Source organism: Hyperoodon ampullatus, assembly GCF_949752795.1.
Source record: "Hyperoodon ampullatus genome assembly, chromosome: 14".
Taxonomy (NCBI): domain Eukaryota; kingdom Metazoa; phylum Chordata; class Mammalia; order Artiodactyla; family Ziphiidae; genus Hyperoodon; species Hyperoodon ampullatus.
Window position 1 is genome coordinate 87,534,642 of NC_136927.1, and position 17,490 is coordinate 87,552,131.

At 54.8% G+C, this 17,490-nt stretch overlaps 1 protein-coding gene across 1 annotated transcript in view; it reads left to right on the top strand.

Moving 5' to 3' along the window:
* Nucleotides 1–8,481: 8,481 nt before the first annotated feature.
* The window catches only part of NTSR1 (neurotensin receptor 1), a gene marked incomplete at both ends in the record, with an annotated part of 44,353 nt that continues 35,344 nt past the window's right edge, over nucleotides 8,482–17,490 (top strand). The window contains one exon of the mRNA XM_079718435.1: nucleotides 8,482–9,195. Coding sequence (XP_079574561.1) covers nucleotides 8,482–9,195 — 714 coding nt within the window. The remainder of the gene's footprint in view (nucleotides 9,196–17,490) is intronic.

Here is a 17,490-nt window from a genome sequence, read left to right on the forward strand (position 1 = left end):
GCAGGTTGCGTTGGCTCTGCATGCAGCATCTGATCATATTTTAATTGCTCATTTACACCAGAACACATTTCCCTCAAACATGTTAATGCTCTTTTTTCCCCCAGTGATGATATTTTTAAAAACCAGATTGCAGAGCGGTACTGCCCCTCTGAAAGAGATTTCCAAGGGGAGAACAAGCAGCCCTCTGTGCGCGGGCATCACGCTCCCCCCGAATTACACACTTGGGGGACAGACTGTGTGTCTGCGGAGCCTTCAGCCCCGCCCCAGGAAAGGGCTCTCCCAGGACTGGGCCCCAGAGAAGGTCCACCCTTGCCTTTGCTGGTTGGGTCGTGCTCCGAGTGCCCACAGGGACGCCCGTGAGCAGAGTGACGGTATATCACTGCTGCCCCCGGAGAAGGGGGGTTCGTGCACACCCTGCGTTCACCCACCGAGAGATTGCAGTCCCTCAGGCTGTGGTTCTTGGTTATGGCAGCCCTGGACCCTGGGGGCCCAAAGAGGGACTCCTCAGCCACCCACGATCAGCAGGTCCAGAGGAAGCCCCTCTGAGCCCCTGGGCCGGGTGCTGGCCAGCTCTGCCCACCACACCCCTCTGCTGGTGGGTGTATATGGGAAGTGTCTGCATTTCGGTCTATCTCAGCCAAGGGGCCTTTCAAGTCTTCCAGCTCTTCAGAGGTTTTGATTCATTTCAACAAAACAGCATCACCCTCACCATCCTATTGTCACCCCAATGTCCAGGGTGCCCCTCTCCTGCCCTGAGCAAGGCTGCCTGGCAGTCTCTTAAGGGCTGCTGTCTAAGCTCCAGTTCCAGAAGCAGACCCCATGCAAGCAGGGCACCCCGATCCCACAGGGAGCCTGGAGTGTCTTTTAGAGCTCAGAGTGTATCCTGTCTCAAGGGCCACGGCACCAGTGCGTCATGGGATGAAATCTGCCCTGGAGAGTGAAAACCCGAGACACTTCCGGCTGGTGCTCTGGGCTTGGGGCACCTCCAGGGATAGAACTTTGAAGGTCTCAGCCGAAATTCTAAAGTTCTGGCCCTGGTCCCCAAACTGTGAGTTTGTAAAGAGACCTGGCAAAGGGGCCTTTGCAGATGTGGTTATGGTAGAGAGCTCATCCTGGATTATGGGTGGGCCTGTCCCGTCCTGGGTCCTTGAGAGCTGAGAACTTGCCCAGGTGCAGAGGGATGAAAGCACGAGAGGTTTGCAAAGTGCTGCGCTGGCTCAGCGTGGAGGCCTCAGGGGCAGGGCAGCCCTGCTGAGAGCCAGCAGGATGGGACCTCCATCTGACAGCCACAAGGACCAGGGTGAGCCCAAGCGATTCCCTCCAGAGCCCCCATCAGGGGCCCAGCAGGTGACGCCTTGGCCAGCCCACTGCACTCCTGACCCAAGAGCCGAGACAGGACAGCTAGCCGCCAGGGGCCACGGTGTGTGGTCCCTGCAGGGAGCCCTCACCACAGCTGCCCCTGCCCAGCCTCTGCTGCTGGAGAGGCTGCAGGGATCTCCCCCTGAGAGGAGACCGGGCCCTGTCCCCTCCACCCCAGACCTCCAGGCCTCCTCGTCCCATAGGTGAATAAATGATGGAGGCATCCATAGGTGAATAAATGATGGGGGCATCTGGTGAGTTCACAGATGACCCTCTCAGGTCACTTTGGGGGCAAGTGGCCAAGACCCAAGTCTAACCAGCTGGAGGGCACAAAGGGCTCATTGTCCCAAAACGCCTGCAGGAACAGCCGGGGCCGGTCCAGGGCCTCAAACCACGTCCTCGGGAGCTGCAGGCTCCACTTCACTCCAGAAATGGTGTGAGGGAGGCTGGGTTCCCAGGGAGGCGGGAGTCCAGCACCAGTCAGTGGTGCTGGCATCTCTCCCGTAGCTTCTGTCTTGCGGTCCCGCCAGCGTGAGCACTGGGCCAGGCAGTGGAAGCCAGAGGAGGACCCAGGCCTGACAGGAGGGGCGTCCCCTCTCCGCACACCTGCTGGCCAGGGCTTATTCCCATGACACACCCACCTGCAGGGTGAACCGGAGAAGGGATGCTCGGCCCCGCCCCGCCTCGTCAGCCCTCACGAGAGTCCCAAACGTGCCATGGGGACTGCACCCCGGAATCCACAGGCCGTCAGGCCTGCTGCAGGCGCCTCTGCGGGATGCCCTCCTCCCTCCAGGGCTCCCGTCACGGGGCAGGGGCCGCCCCCGGCAAGCGGGTGACCTGCTCTCAGCCCTTATGGCACATGCTCGTTTCCAAGGGTGGCCCTTGAATGGCCATCGAAGCTCCACGGCAGGAATGACTAAGGGTGCATGGCTCAGGTTTTATTTCGGAACTCATATGAAGTCATTAGGAAATGGGAAACATGTTTTTCTATTTAAATATTTCTAGGCAACTAGAACTCCTGATTATAGACAAAGGGCACAGGCTTCGGATCTCTGGAGGATGAGCTGGAAGCACCAGGAGTCGTGTTTATGTAAATGCCATCCTCCCTCCAGGAGGAGAGAATGTCGAAGGCAGAGGAAAGGGATGCTGACACACAGCTGCCTCAACCAGAGGGACCGCCTCGCAAAGCCCCCGGAGGAAAGCCAGGGGCACCAGGGTGTGCGGCAGGGTCCCAGCAGCTGCCAGGAGACTCGTATTAGCTGAATGTGACTCTTTCAGCTTAAGTCTCAAGTGCATTCACAAGCACCTCTGGGAAATTTAACCAGGAATTGGTAAATTTATAAGAGGCATAAACTCTCAGCTTCCCCGGGTGAGAGCTGACAAAATACTGCTTTTCTTTGCAAATTGAACAGATGGAATTGTTTGTCCTTCTGCATTGGATGTGCTGTCGTCTTTTGCCCAAGAGCAAATCTCTAAAAGAGGGCTTCTCTGGTGGCGCAGTGGTTGAGAGTCCGCCTGCCGATGCAGGGGACACAGGTTCGTGCCCCAGTCCGGTAGGATCCCACATGCCGCGGAGAGGCTGGGCCCGTGAGCCATGGCCGCTGAGCCTGCGCATCCAGAGCCTGTGCTCTGCAGCGGGAGAGGCCACAACGGTGAGAGGCCCGCGTACCGCAAAAAAAAAATCTCTAAAAGAAAATGCCTTTCCTGGGCCAGTAATTAGGGACCCTCCTTGCAGCCTGACCTAGCTATGGAGGGGGAGGGGAATGAGGGGGGAAGGTCGTGGCCTCACGTGGGGGTGATTATTCCATCAGTTTCGAACCTGGTCCCCAGAAGTCAGGGTACAACTTCAAAGAAAATTCTAAAAAGCATCTTTTGTGTTGATCAGCCTGAAATGAATGCCACGGTAAAACCTTCCCAACAGTAATTTTTAGGAAACGGCTGCATCAAGCCATGTTTTGGAGATCGGATTTTCTCTTTTTTTTTTTTTTTTTTTTTTTTTTGCGGTACGCGGGCCTCTCACTGTTGCGGCCTCTCCCGTTGCGGAGCACAGGCTCCGGACGTGCAGGCTCAGCGGCCATGGCTCACGGGCCCAGCCGCTCTGGGGCATGTGGGATCTTCCCGGACCGGGGCACGAACCCGTGTCCCCTGCATCGGCAGGCGGACTCTCAACCACTGCGCCACCAGGGAAGCCCGGATTTTCTCTTTTTCCTTAGAAGATGATCTAACATACCCTGTTTCCTCCAAAACATCATCTTTCCCGACATGTCTCTCTGCTGAAGTCTTCAATGCCCCAGGCGGAGTCCACGGTTGCCAGGCCCCACCAAGCCCTTCTCTGCTGGGAGTATCAGTGGCTGGAGCTCTTACAAGTGGTTCTGCTCCATAAATCTGGAAAAGTGCACTGTGAGACGGTTTAGATTACTTAGGAGAAGGGGCCGTGCTTTGGCGGGAGGGTGAAATGACAATTGTGACAGTGAGGTCCCCAAGGTCTGACTTCTGCCACCCCCCCCACCACGGCCATCTCCCTGCCTGCTTCAGAGGGTGGATCCCCAGAGGGACCAGCCCTGACCTGCAGCCTGGAACACAGCCTTCCTCATGCATCCTCCACCCTGCTGAAACAGAGGGAAGTGGGCAGGGCACAACCTTCAAAAGAATGACATAGCCCGAGGACATGACATAAACTAATTAGAACCAAATAGGTCCAAGATGACGGAGGAGTCCAGTTCCACTAGACCTTAAGCCTCGGCATACGCTCTTTGTAACATATCAGCTAAATGACACACGTGCAGGCGTCTTGACAGTTCCCAGGCTGACCATAAGGGTCAAATAGTAGGTGGTGGCCCAATTCCTGGAAATCTCTGCCCCTTCCCCAAATTAGCTGGAATATTCCTCCCACTCATTAGCCTATGAAATTACCCACCCCTATAAAAACTGACAACCTCATACCCTGGTGCCTTTCTCACCCTCTGAGATGGCCCACACTCTGCCTGTGGAGTGTGTTACTCTCTAAATAAATCTGCTTCTTACCTATCACTTTGTCTCTCACTGAATTCTTTCTGCGATGAGACAGCAAGAACCTGAGCTTCACTAAGTCTTGAAACCAGGTGTGTGATCTAAGTTAAAAGACCATGGGGGATAGGCAGGGTGGGAGGGAGGGAGACGCAAGAGGGAAGAGATATAGGGACATATGTATATGTAGAACTGATTCACTTTGTTATAAAGCAGAAACTAACACACCATTGTAAAGCAATTATACTCCAATAAAGATGTTTAAAAAAAAATAGTCCATGGGTTTTGGCTGGGTTCAAGTCCCCACACAGGGGTTCAAGTCCCAATCTGAGGTACACGGTCTCACTGCCACTCACGGGAATAAACCCCCACGCCCGCACTCGCTGGGGAGGGTCCCAGGAGCTGAGCCCCTCCTCTTCCCCGTCCAGCCTCTCCAGCTACGGACAGGGTGAGCCCACCGGCGACAAAGCCAGAGTTTATAGAGCATGACCTCCACGTGGTGTGTAGTTGTGCACCCGTCACGTGGTGCTCGTAGCAACCTAGTGACTTGGGGTCCACTGAGACTTGGTCAGTTTATTTACCAAGGTCAGGGCAGGTGGACCCAGGACTCCAAGCCACCTCCTAGGCAGCCGGACACCCAGGCAGCAGGATGCGCTCCCCCCAGCCACACCCTCCTCCTCTTCTGGCTCTTCCTTGTTAGCACAGCTCGCTTTTCCAGAAAGCTGTCCAAGGGCCAAGGCGCGAGCAGGGGGTGAGAGGGACAAGGATGTGAGAACTGAGGCCAGTGCCCAGGCTGGAAGGACGTCCACGCCCCACCCCCCCACCCGTCCGCTAACACTTACGCACGTGTTGCTCTATCTTTAAAATCCTCCTTGGAATGCTGTGCATTCTGACATGTGCAATCCCATGCCGTGGGTGGGAAATCAACAGCTAAACTCTACAAATTACACATATTACATATCCTTAGTGTCTCTAAATAAACGTACACTACTCCCCACCCACCTGTAGCCTAAATCTAGCAATAATATTCATAACAATAAAATGTTTGTTTTGCCACTAAGTCACTGAGGTTGGGGTCCTTTGTTTTGCAGCAGGAGGTAGACAGATAACTGATACAGGTATTGCTGCGAACTTATTTTTTTTAATTTAGGAAGAAGCCTTCTTGTTAACAAGAGTTGCCCAACGGTGGAGTGGGGACCAGAGGAAAGAGAGGGACAGTGCCTTAAGGACACACTTCTGAGGGGGAGGGGCCCCTTGACACTGGGACTCCAAGGACTAAATTCTTGTAAACAGGAAAGCAAAGCCCTCAACTCGCTGTCCATTGTCTTACCCTTTACACTAGTTCAGCAAAAGTCCATTGAGCACCCACTGTATACAGTAGCCTCACAGGGGCTTGGGAGAAGTTAGCAAACCAAACAAACCAGGACCCCCGCCATGGCAGTGGCCATCCAGGAATCTTTCCTCCGGTGTCCTAGACTTGATCTTCGCTCCAGGGCCCGGGTGATCACCAGCTCAGCAGCCAGGACCCCACCCTGCCTACATCATGCCGGGAACCCAGGAATCTGGAGCCACTCAGGTGCCTGCTGCCCCCTCAGGTGACATGCCTACTTCTCCAAGAAACACAGACCCCTCATTGACGGATCTTAGCCCTTGCCGACACGGACAGGCCAGCTTCTTGCCGACACGCAGCGTTTGGAGCGGCAGGGGCAGGGCAGCAGGACCCCAGGTTCTCCCGCGCAGGGCTCAGGGGGTCAAGGGCGTGATCCGGTCACTGAAGGCCACAGCGGACCAGCCCCGCCCTCCCCGAGCACCCCACCGAAGATTTCTCTAAAGGGTCTCAGCAGTTCAAGAAGCACTCGTGCCTGGGGAAATCACAGGAGAGAGGGAAAACAGCTTGGAGTCGAAGGTTCCGGCTGCCGGGCCGTCCGGGCTCCCCGGTTCACAGAAGAAGGATTCAAAGTGGCCGGGGACCCCAGACAAGGGCCTGCCGCCCACACGGTACAGCAAAGCCTTCCAGGTGACATTTCCTGTGTGGTTTCAAGCAAATGCCTTGTCATAATATTTGTGCTACGTTGTCTTTTATGATTTTTTAAGCTCCTAGGCTGGCTGGAAAAGAAATCTTTGAAAAGAAGGTCAGCTTAGCGGAAAGGTCAGGGGTGTGAAAACCAAACAGTGAGCTTAAGCAGCCCAGCCAGAGCGTGTTTCCATTGGGGGTGTCCTGAGTGGTGACAGCTACTGCCTGGCAAAGGGACAGGTCCCAGTGGCCATGGGCTGCTGCCTTCCCCTTGGGGGGCTCCCGAGAGAGGCAACGGATGGCACCGTCCATGGTGAGACCCTGGCGTTCCCCTGGGTGCAGGGATGAGCCTCCATGGGCCCAACACAACCTGGCACATCACTCCTGTGACAAGGACACTCAACTCCCAATCCCAGGACCTGCTTGCTGAACTGGTGGCCTGTCTTCCAGAGAGCAAACCTGGGCCAATTTAGTGGATTGAAAGCACCTTTTGTTGCGCTGGGCACGTCACTCTCACCCTCTGAAGTCCCCACACGATTCGCACAAGAGCATTCACTCCACAGGTGTCCACTGAGTGCCTGCTGTTTGCAGGGCTGACAGCATCCAGAACAGCTGGGCCCCCAGGAGCATCCATTCACCTGTATGCCCATTTCACAAACGACTAAATCGAGGCACAGAGAAGCTAAAACACTTGCCCAAATATTGAGTAGCAGGTTGAAACCACTTCTGTCGCCTCAGAGCTCACTGTGCTGGCCTCCAGCAAAGGGACGTTTGTGTTTCCTGTGAAGGCTACATTTTTAAGCACGTATTTTATGTGCTAAGACTCCGTGGTGAGAACATCAGGGTTCTGTGGAGCAGGCAAGCCCAGAGCCAGTTGGGAACAGAAAAGCAAGTACTGAGCCTGAACTTCTCCCTTGGCTGTGCCTGGGGTCTGGGCAGGGCTCCTTGGCCTCGCCCCCTTTCCTCAGCACCTCTCTCCCCTCCACGCACTGCGGTTTCTGATTCCCAGCCCACCAGGTGCAGCCAGCCAGGCCCACGGCTGGGCGCTGAGTGTGACATCTGATGACCACGTCTAGGTGGTGATGACAGTCCTGGACCGTACCCCCTGCACCCACAGCGGCACAAGGCCACCCGCGGGGTGCCAGGCGCAGGAGCCCAGCCTGCTCGGGGACCAGTGCTGCTTTGTTCCCTGCTTTCTGCTCCCCTCATTCAGCTCCCCCACCCCGCCACTTAACTGTGCCAGAGCTCCCCTGGGCACCCAGCTTCTGGCACCCCGTGGGCACCCCAGGAAGGAGGGGCAGCCCAGCCATCCCAGCAGGAAGCCTCCTCCTTGGGACCCCCACCCCCTCACCTCCTCTCCCCCACCGAGCGAGCTGGAGGCGACCCGGGGGGGCAGTTCCCTTGGGGGGGCGGGGCATAAGACGCTGGGAAGACCTGGGGCAGGAGGGCGAGCGGCCTGAGGAGGGTGCCTGGAAAGAGCCAATACGCCCTGCGCACCCCGCTGGAATCCCAGTTCAGCCCGGATGGGCCCTGCGAGGGCGCGGGGGCGACCGGCCAGCCCTGCCTCCTTGCGGGGCGGAGACAGTGGCTGGGGCCGCCTCCTCTCCCCTCCAGCGCCCCCCACGGCTGGGCGCGCCAGTCGCCGCCGGCTCAGGGGAGGCGCGGAGCCCGGGAGGGTGCTGGCGCGGCTGGAGGTGCGCGGAGCGGGGTGCGCGGAGAGCGCGAGCGAGGAGAGAGCGCCCCGGACAGCCAGGCGTGCGCTCCGCTCAGCGCCACAGGCTCGCCCCGCGCAGCCCGAGCCCCAGCCAGCCAGGCGCTCTCCGCTGGAGCCGGCGCTGCTGCCCCGGGCCCGAGGAACCGTGGGGTCTGGTATTCGGAGGAAGCCGGGAAAGCGCGCAGCCCCCGGTGAGTGCAAGCCCCGAGCGCTCTAGGCTGGCACGGACCCGGTCGGCGCTCCCCGGCTGGACGGCGCGCCCCCTCTGCCTTTCACGCCCACCCCTCGGGCTCCCTCTGCTCTGTCCCTGCCTGAGACGCGCCCACTCTCGCCCCGGCTTCCAGCCGCGGACCCCGGGGAGCGCGGCACCCCGCCCCGCGCGCGGGACATGCACCTCAACAGCTCGGCGCCCGGCCCCCGGGTCTCCCAGGCTGGCGACCCCTACTTGCTACCGCCGTCGGGGCTGGAGGCGGCGCTCCTGGCCCTGGGCTTCGGCAACGGCTCGGGCAACCTGTCAGAGCCCGTCCCAGCGGTGCCCAGCAGCGACCTGGACGTGAACACGGACATTTACTCCAAGGTGCTGGTGACCGTCGTGTACCTGGCGCTCTTTGTGGTGGGCACGGTGGGCAACTCCGTGACGGCGTTCACGCTGGCGCGCAAGAAGTCCCTGCAGAGCCTGCAGAGCACGGTGCACTACCACCTGGGCAGCCTGGCGCTGTCCGACCTGCTCATCCTCCTGCTGGCCATGCCCGTGGAGCTGTACAACTTCATCTGGGTGCACCACCCCTGGGCCTTCGGCGATGCCGTGTGCCGCGGCTACTACTTCCTGCGCGACGCCTGCACCTATGCCACGGCCCTCAACGTGGCCAGCCTGAGTGTGGAACGCTACCTGGCCATCTGCCACCCCTTCAAGGCCAAGACCCTCATGTCCCGCAGCCGCACCAAGAAGTTCATCAGCGCTATCTGGCTGGCCTCTGGCCTGCTGGCCGTGCCCATGCTTTTCACCATGGGCCAGCAGAACCGCAGTGCCGACGGCCAGCACCCCGGTGGCCTGGTGTGCACGCCCATCGTGGGCACCGCCAAGGTCAAGGTCGTCATCCAGGTGAGCAGCCTCTTCAGGGGAGCAGGAGTCGGAGGGCACCAGGCCAGGGTCTCCCCGGGGGGACAAGGGTCCAAGGCACACCCTCAGGGAAGGCTCAGCGCGTCTCTTTCCCTCACCCCAACAGTAATTTCTGGTCTGTGTACCCTCTGGGTACAGGAAGTTGGAGGAATGTCCCAAAGGAAGTTTACTCCTGGGAAGCTGGGAAGGGGTGGGGGGTGGGGCAGGAGGGGTGGGGCTTGAGAACAGCCTGACCCCCACTTCTTCCCACCTTTCGCTCCAGGGCTGCCAGGTCTCAGCCCCCCTTATCTCATCCCCTCCTTCCATCAAAGGGAGCTGGAACCCTAGATCAGTGACCTCTCTAGGGGAGGGGCATCCGTGGATGGGCCTCAGCTGTCTCCAGATTCCCTGAGATGTAAAGTAAACTTGTGTGTGCTGGTGCCGGCCTCGTTCGGGAGAGAGTCCCTTCCATCAGCTTCTCAAAAGGCCCTGTGGTCCATCTCCTCTGTAGCAGAACCGCCCCCGCCCGAACTGCTCCCCCTGTGCCTCCTGGCCTGATGCTGTCTTGGGCCAGTTCCTTAATTTAGCCTCAGTTTTCCCGTCTGTGAAATGGGGTAATCACAGCCCCCACCTCTGAAGGTAGAAATTCAAGGGAGAAGGTGTGGGAAGTGCTCGTTTGGCTCCTGGCGTGTAGAAGCTCTCGGAAGCACTCTTACTGGTGGTGGTGGTGTCGACGCTGTTTCTATTGGAAAATCCTAGGGTACTAGGCGTGGTGGCAGGCGGGGGGCCCATGTAAGGTGGATAACACTGGAGCCGGGTGACCAATGGTCCTCTGAGGGTCTGGGCGAAGTGCGTGGGAACCCAGGGGACAGCCCTCCCCGGGGAATTGGCTTGGCCGAGGCGGCCTGGCCAGGGAGGGGGATTCCGGCCCTGGGGAGAGGCTTCTCAGGCAGGGACATTCCAGGCAGGGCCCTGAAGTGGGAGGAGGGCGTCCATGGGAGCAAGTCCTGGCAGAGACACCGCTTTCAACGGCATCGTGGCCTGAGAATGTGGGTAGCTGTGAAGCGGGGGGGCGTCCTCCATCTCAGGGTGGGATGGGAAAGGAGGAGCTGGGCTGAGCGGGGGTGGGGTGGGGTTGGGGCTCTGGGCTGTCCCGTCTGGCTGTCGTTTCACGCCTGAGCCATCGGCAGCTTCCCAGCAGAATTGATGCTGTTGCCTCTGAGTATGACGGATGTGCCAGGGTAGGGGAGCTGGCGTGCTGGGGGGGCAAGAGATGCCATCTGCATGTCCACCCCTGGGCTGCGGCTGACCCTCCACAAGCCACCACCGAGATGGACCCGGAGGGCAGAATTAAGCTTCGGGCCCCCCCACCTCGCCTGTGTTGAAAACGCGTGGCTCCGGGTGTCCCTGCGTGGAGTGGCCTCAGCGGCCGCGTGTGACAGGGAAATGAATCAGAGGCGGCTGCCTCTCTACTGATGCCTCTCCTGTGCCAGAAACAGTGGCAGGCAGGGCGTGTGCAGTGACCAGAGTGGGAATGACCTTCCGGCTTCCTTTGAGGTCTTGATGGGCTGTGCCCAGGGTTGGGGGGGTTGAGGCACAGCAGCCATGACACCTGCCTATGAAGGTTGGACGTGTCAGGCTCAGGTCAGCAGCTCGGGGTCAGCAGTACCCACTGCCCTCCAAGGGAATGCTCCCCTCAGACCCCTGCCCGCTCTGGCCCCTGTGGCTCAGCCAGAAGCAGCCGGGGTTTGGATCATCCAGAAAAAACAATAACAGCAGAGGGAGCACGGCCTCCCCCTTAAAGCATCCTCACTCTCTCTTGGTCATGGAACCAGACACCTCAGTGACATGGCCTCGCCTCCCAAAGGGCCACTCCCAGGAATCCTTTTGGTCAGAGGCTGTGATGCTGGTGTGGCCCGGGGCGTGTCCTGCTCATTCGTCCACTAGACAGGTGTCTGTTGAGCACGCGCTGCAGAAGGACCTGCTCTTGCGCCCGCAGCTGTAGCGCTGCCGAGAGTTTACTCAATACTTGCTGGCTTCCTGGTGCCCTCGGAGACCAGAGTTTGCATTTTTTTTAAAGGCCTTGGCCACGTGCTTGGGAGAGCCTGACGGGCCGGTTGTAAAAGGTGCCCTTCCCTCTGATGCTGACGGCTCCCGTGAGGCTCCTTGGGCTCCTGCATGCGGGCTGCTTCCTGTGCCTGAAAGAACATTCCTCACGGGGGAGCTCAGCCCTGGCCTTGCTCCCCACCGCGTCTCTTCTGCACCGCCATCCGCCATCCGCCATCCCAGGAGACATTTCCCCGGGGGATTTTACGTTCCCCACACGGGCTCTGGGCCACCTGGCAGATCTGGGCCAACGTCCACAGTTTTTAAACCGTGACATCTGTCCAGAGAGGCCGGGTGCCTGCCTCCGTGCCTCTGCCTCCCGTGGACCACGTTCGGACGTGTGGCGACGTTGGCCAATCACATGACCCTTCTTTCCAAAACGGGGGCCCCTCCCAGCCCAACTGTCTCCCACAAGGCCTGTCAGCCCTCCATACCTGTGAGATTCCGTCCTGGACACATGCAAACAGAAGTCGTGTTTAGAAACGAGGTGGTTCAGTGATTAGATTTCTGAGCCACTTGGAATTGTCATTGCTGGCCACAGCTGCTCATTTTCTGGGCATGTAGCCGGGGGCTGGGGGTGGACAGGGGCCGAGAGGAGCTTACAGTGAGGGCAGGGCCTTGCAGGCCAGCAAAGGCCCCAGACCCTGGGCCCCAGGTCAATGGGGGAGTCTGGGAGGAGGAGGCCGCAGGGCCTGCCACATTGCCCCAGGACGGTCCGGCCCCTCCCTGGACCCCAGAGGGAACTGGATTCAATCCGCCTAAACAGACTGCTGGGCCCAGGGCAGACTTCTGGAGTGGAAGACAGCACGTGCCAGGGATTGTGGAGTCTCCCTGTTGGGAAATACTGCCCCCGCTCACTCAGGCGTCTCCCAGGGCAGGCAGGGGTCCCCACACAGGTGGGCTGACCCTGGTCGTGTCTGGTCCACTGCGTTTCAGGCCTGGCCTCGTGCTCTGACCTCAGCATGATGAGGTCCTGCCATCACAGGCTCTGTGTCGCAGCTGCGGGTCCAGTGGGGCCCGTGTCCATCTGTCCTGTGAGAGCGTACTGGGCACTGACCGGGCAGCTGGCCGGAGGGCAGCAAGCCGAGGAGGCCTTAGTGGCAGAGGCCTGGGGGCTGAGCGTGTGCTTGACCGTGGTCGCTCTCGCCCTCCTGTCCCCGTCACTGGCTGTCTCCAGAGCTCAGTTACTAGAAGGGGATCCTTTCCCTCCAAGTACAAAGTCATCTGTGCCTCTGGGGGGGCAGGATCTGGGGGGCCACACCTGCAGTGGGTGGGCAAGTGAGCTCAGAGTCCAGACCTCGGGCTACAGCCAGAGATGCCCCAGGAATAGGGTCACCTCCAGCCCTCGATGCTGAGGGGCACCTGCAGGCAGAGCGTGCAGCGCCCTGGTCCAGGACTTATGCTTAATACTGCCCAGTGGAGATTAGAGCCCCGTGATGGTTAGTGCCCAGTGGTGGTTAGTGCCCAGTGGTGATGAGTGCACAGTGGTGGCCTTGTGCAGTCACTAGCAAGTGTCCTTGGGGCAGCGTTATCCCCCCCGCTGCGTAAACCCTGTCCTCGTGATGCTCAGCCGGGGGGTAGATGTCCTCCTCCTGGGAGCACAGGGCTCTGCCAGGGCGGACCGACAGAGGACCTCTAGGAGGCTCCCAGGTCAGAGCACCCCTTTGCACGTGGCCGTGCCCAGGGAAGGATGAATTAGTGACCACAGGGCATCTGCACCCTTGTTAGAGAGGCCCCCACCCCCACCCAGCGAGGCCGCCCTAAGGCAGCCTCTTCTGGCATCACAGGCAGGAGCCCGTCAGGCCTGCGTCGGCGCGGCTGAGAGCTCTCGGTCATCACTTCGTCATTGCCGTCTTCCAGGCCCCGTGGCCCTGGCAGCAGCTGCACAGCTGGGGGCCACCCCGGGAGCGCCCGGCCTCATCGTCTGCCTTCACATTCAGTGCCGCCGGCAACAGTGCTCCTCGCTGGACTTGGGCCCGGCTGCAGAAGTGGGGGCTGGCTCTGGGCGGGGCTCATGCAGGGGGAGCTCGTGTCCGTGGGCAAATTGACCCCGGCGGTGTCCTGAGCACCAAGGCCATTAAAGTCTGACGTGATTCCGCGGAGGCAGAGGCAGCCGAGACCCGTCTCCACAAAGTGGAAGAAAATTGGTTCCAATAAAATCAGGGCATCGATCATCTTCTCTGTTTCTGTCCTGTGCCACCAGCTGTGCCCGGTGACCTCCTCCCCCATCCATCCACCTGTTCACGCCCCGTTCATTGATCCTCCGTTGCTTCCCCTGTAGCCAACTCGGCCTCAGTGATGCTGACACTCATGGCTGAAGTTCCGTGAGTCACAGGGCCCCCCGAGAGTAACGTTATATTGGGGAAACGGGCAGATGCCAGAGTGAGCGCCCCCAAGACTGGGGCCATCGTGAGCCTCCTGCTGTATATGCCCTGAGGACATGGCACCCCTGCCCAGAAAGCAGACCCTCCACGCATCCCTTTGTCCCCGAAATTGAGGGATGTTCTGAAAGCAGCTGCCCTGTGCTCACAATGTGCCCAGATCATGAAAGTCCAAGACAGGCCGAGGGGCCGTTCTGTATTAAAGGGGATTAAAGACACAGCCTATGAGCACAAGGCGTGGTTTCCCATCAAACCCTGGTCCAGAAAGGATGTCGTTGAGACAGTGGCTGGATGAAGTCCACGGTTCGCTCGTGTGTTGTACTGACGTGCAACTGGAGTCAGGTTTCTGGGTCATACAAGAAGTGTGTCTAACTTTACAGGAAATTGCCAGACCTTTCCAAAAGTGGATTTGCCATTTCGAACGTCCACCAGCAACGTGGAAAGACAGTTCTCTGCATCCCGGCCAGCGCCTGGTATCGTCAGTGTCTGGTTTGGTTTTTTTGTTTTCGTTTATCCATTCCAGTAGGAGTGTAGTGGTATCTTGTTGAGGTTTTAATTTGCATTTCCTTAATGACTCATGATATGAAGCATCTTTTCGGGTGCTTACTTGAAATCTATATATCTCCTTTGGCCAAGTGTCTGTTCCCGTAGTTTGTCTATTTTTAAAATCGGGTTGTTTTCTTATTGTTGACTTTTGAGAGTTTTTAAAATATATTCTGCATCTTAGTCCTTTGCCAGATACGTGACTTGCAAATATTTTCTCCCCTTCTGTGGCTTATCTTTGCATTTGCTAACATTGCATGTCACAGAGCAAAAAGTAGGAATGTTGACAAAACCCAACTTATCAAAAAGTTTAATGGATCATGCTTTTGGTATTGTACCTAATCCAAGGTCACTAAGTTTTTTTCTCTCTTCTCTTCTGGAATCTTCATAGTTCTGTGTTTTATACTTAAGTTTATGATCCATTCTGAGTTAATTTTTCTATAGGGTGTGAGATGTAGGTACCTTATTTGCATACACATATCCATGACCAATACCGCTTGTGAAAAGATGATCTTTTCTCCTTTGGAGTTTTTTTGCACCTTAATTAAAAAATCACCTGACCTGGGCTTCCCTGGTGGCGCAGTGGTTGAGAGTCCGCCTGCCGATGCAGGGGACAAGGGTTCGTGCCCCGGTCCGGGAAGATCCCACATGCCGTGGAGCGGCTGGGCCTGTGAGCCATGGCCGCTGAGCCTGCACGTCCGGAGCCTGTGCTCCGCAACGGGAGAGGCCACAACAGTGAGAGGCCCACGTACTGCAAAAAAAAAAAAAAAAAAAATCACCTGACCTCATGTGTGGGGTTCTCTCCAGACTGTCATCTGTTCCTTTAATCTATGTGTCTGTACTGTCCCCAGCCCCACAGTCTTGACCACTGTAGCTTTATAGGAAGTCTTTCAAGTAGCACTAGTCCTCCAACTTTGTTCTTTTCCAAAATTGTTTTGGCTACTCTAGTTCCTTTGCTCTCTACATAAATTTTAGAATCAGATTTTCAGTATCTACAAAAAGGCCTGCAGGGATTTTGATTGGGATTGTGTTAATCTATAGATCATGTGGGGAGACTTGGCATCCTAACATTGCGCCTTCCAACGCATGATTACACTACATCTCTCCATTTATTTAGGTCTTCTTTGATTTTTTCAACAGTAGTAGTTTTCAGCACACAGATCCTACACATATTTTGTTACATTTATATCTAAATATTCATGTTTTGGGAATTATTATATATGTACTTAAAATTTTTTTCTATTTCCAGTTTTTCATGGCCAGTATATATAAATGTGATTGATTTTTAGTTATTGATGTTGTATCTTACAACCATAATAGATACACTTATTAATTCTAGAAATTCCTTTGTAAGTTCCCTGGGATTTTCTATGTAGACAGTGATGTTGTCTGTGAATAGAGAAAGTTTTATTTCATCCCTTCCAAATCTTTAATTTCCTTTTCTTGCCTTACTGGCCTAGCTACAACTTCTAGTACGATATTTATTTAATAGGGGTGGAAGAGAAAACTTCCTTGCCTTGTTACTGATCTTAGAGAGAAAGTCTTTAGTGTTTACAATTAAGTATGAGGGTTTTAGTTTAAGTTTTTAGTAGATGTTTTTTTATCAGGTGAAGAAAGTTCCCTTCTATGCCTTGTTTGCTAAGAGTTTTTTTTTATCATGAATGGATGCTGAATTTTGTCCTATGCTTTTTCTGCACCTATTGGTATGATCATATGGTTTTTCTTCATTAGTCAGCTAATATGGTGAATGATATTAATTTTTTATTGTGGTAAAATATACATAACATAAAATTTACCATTTTACCATTTTCAAATGCCCAGTTCAGTGACATTAAGTACATTTACATTGTTGTGCAATCATCACCATTATCCATCTCCAGAATTTTCTTCATTTTCCCAAACAGAAACCCTTTAAACAACTGCTCCCCATTCACCCATCCTCCAGCCCCTGGAAACCACTTTCCTTTCCGTCTTGGTGAATTTGAGTATACTAGGTACCTCATTTCGGTGGAAAACATTGATTAATTTAATGTTGAACCAGTCTCACAGTCCTAGGACAAACTCCACTTGGTCATGTATTATCCTTTTTATAGGTTGCAGGATTTGATTTGCTAATATTTTATTGAGAATTTTGGGTCTATGTTCATGAGCGATATTGGTCTATAATTTTCTTTTCTTCTAATGTCTTTATCTGGTTTTGGTATCAAGATAATTCTGGCCTCATGAAATGAGGTGGAAAGTGTTTGCACCTCTTCTGTTTTCTGAAAGAGAGTGAGTGGAATTGGTATTATTTCTTCTTTAAAGGTTTGGTAGACTACTCCAGTGAAACCACCTGGGCCTGAAGTTTTATGGGAAGGTTTCTAATTCAGTTCCTTTAATAGGGATATTCAGGTTATGCATTTATTCTTGAGTAAGTTTTGGCAACTTGTATCTTTCAAGGAATTGGTCCATTTTAACTAAGTTGGCATAGGGGTGTTTGTAGTATTCATTTATCATCCTTATAATGTCTGGGGGGTCTGTAATGATATGCCCTTTTTCATTCCTAATATTGGTAATCTGTGTCTTCTCTCTTTTTTCTTTGGTCAGAGGATGGCTGAGGAGTTTATCAATATTATTGTTCTTTGTAAAGAACAAGCTTTTGATTTCATTGATTTTTTAAATTGTCTTTCTGCTTTCAATTTCATTTCTGCTCCTATCTGCATTTCATTTTTCTGCTTGCTTTGGGTTTAATTTGTTCTTATTTTCCTAGATTTCTCAAGGTGGAAGCTTAGACAATTAATTCAAGACCTGGGATTTCTTTCAATTCTTTTATAATATAAACATGTCATGCTAAAAACTTTCTCCTAAATACTGCTTTAGTAGCATCTCAAAATCCTTGAAATGCTGTATTCTAGTTCAGCTCAAAATATTTTCTTATTTCTCTTTAGAAAGAGCTTCCTTTTGAGAAGTGTGTTGTTTAACTTCCAAATGTTTGGCGATTTTCCAGCTAACATTTTGTTATTGATTTCTCATTTAATTCCATATGTTCAGAGAACATACTTGCATGATATCCGTTCTTTAACGGTGTTAATGTTTGTATTATGGTCCCAGATAATGGTCTGTGTTGGTGAGTGATACATGCACACTTGGAGAATATGTATTCTGCTGTCGTTGGGTATATTATTCCATAAGGGTCAATGTGGTTGATAATGTTGTATTATTTAGTTCTAAAGTTTCCATCGGTTCTTTTAACATGGTTTCTTTTTCTCTTTTAAGAACTTTTATCTTT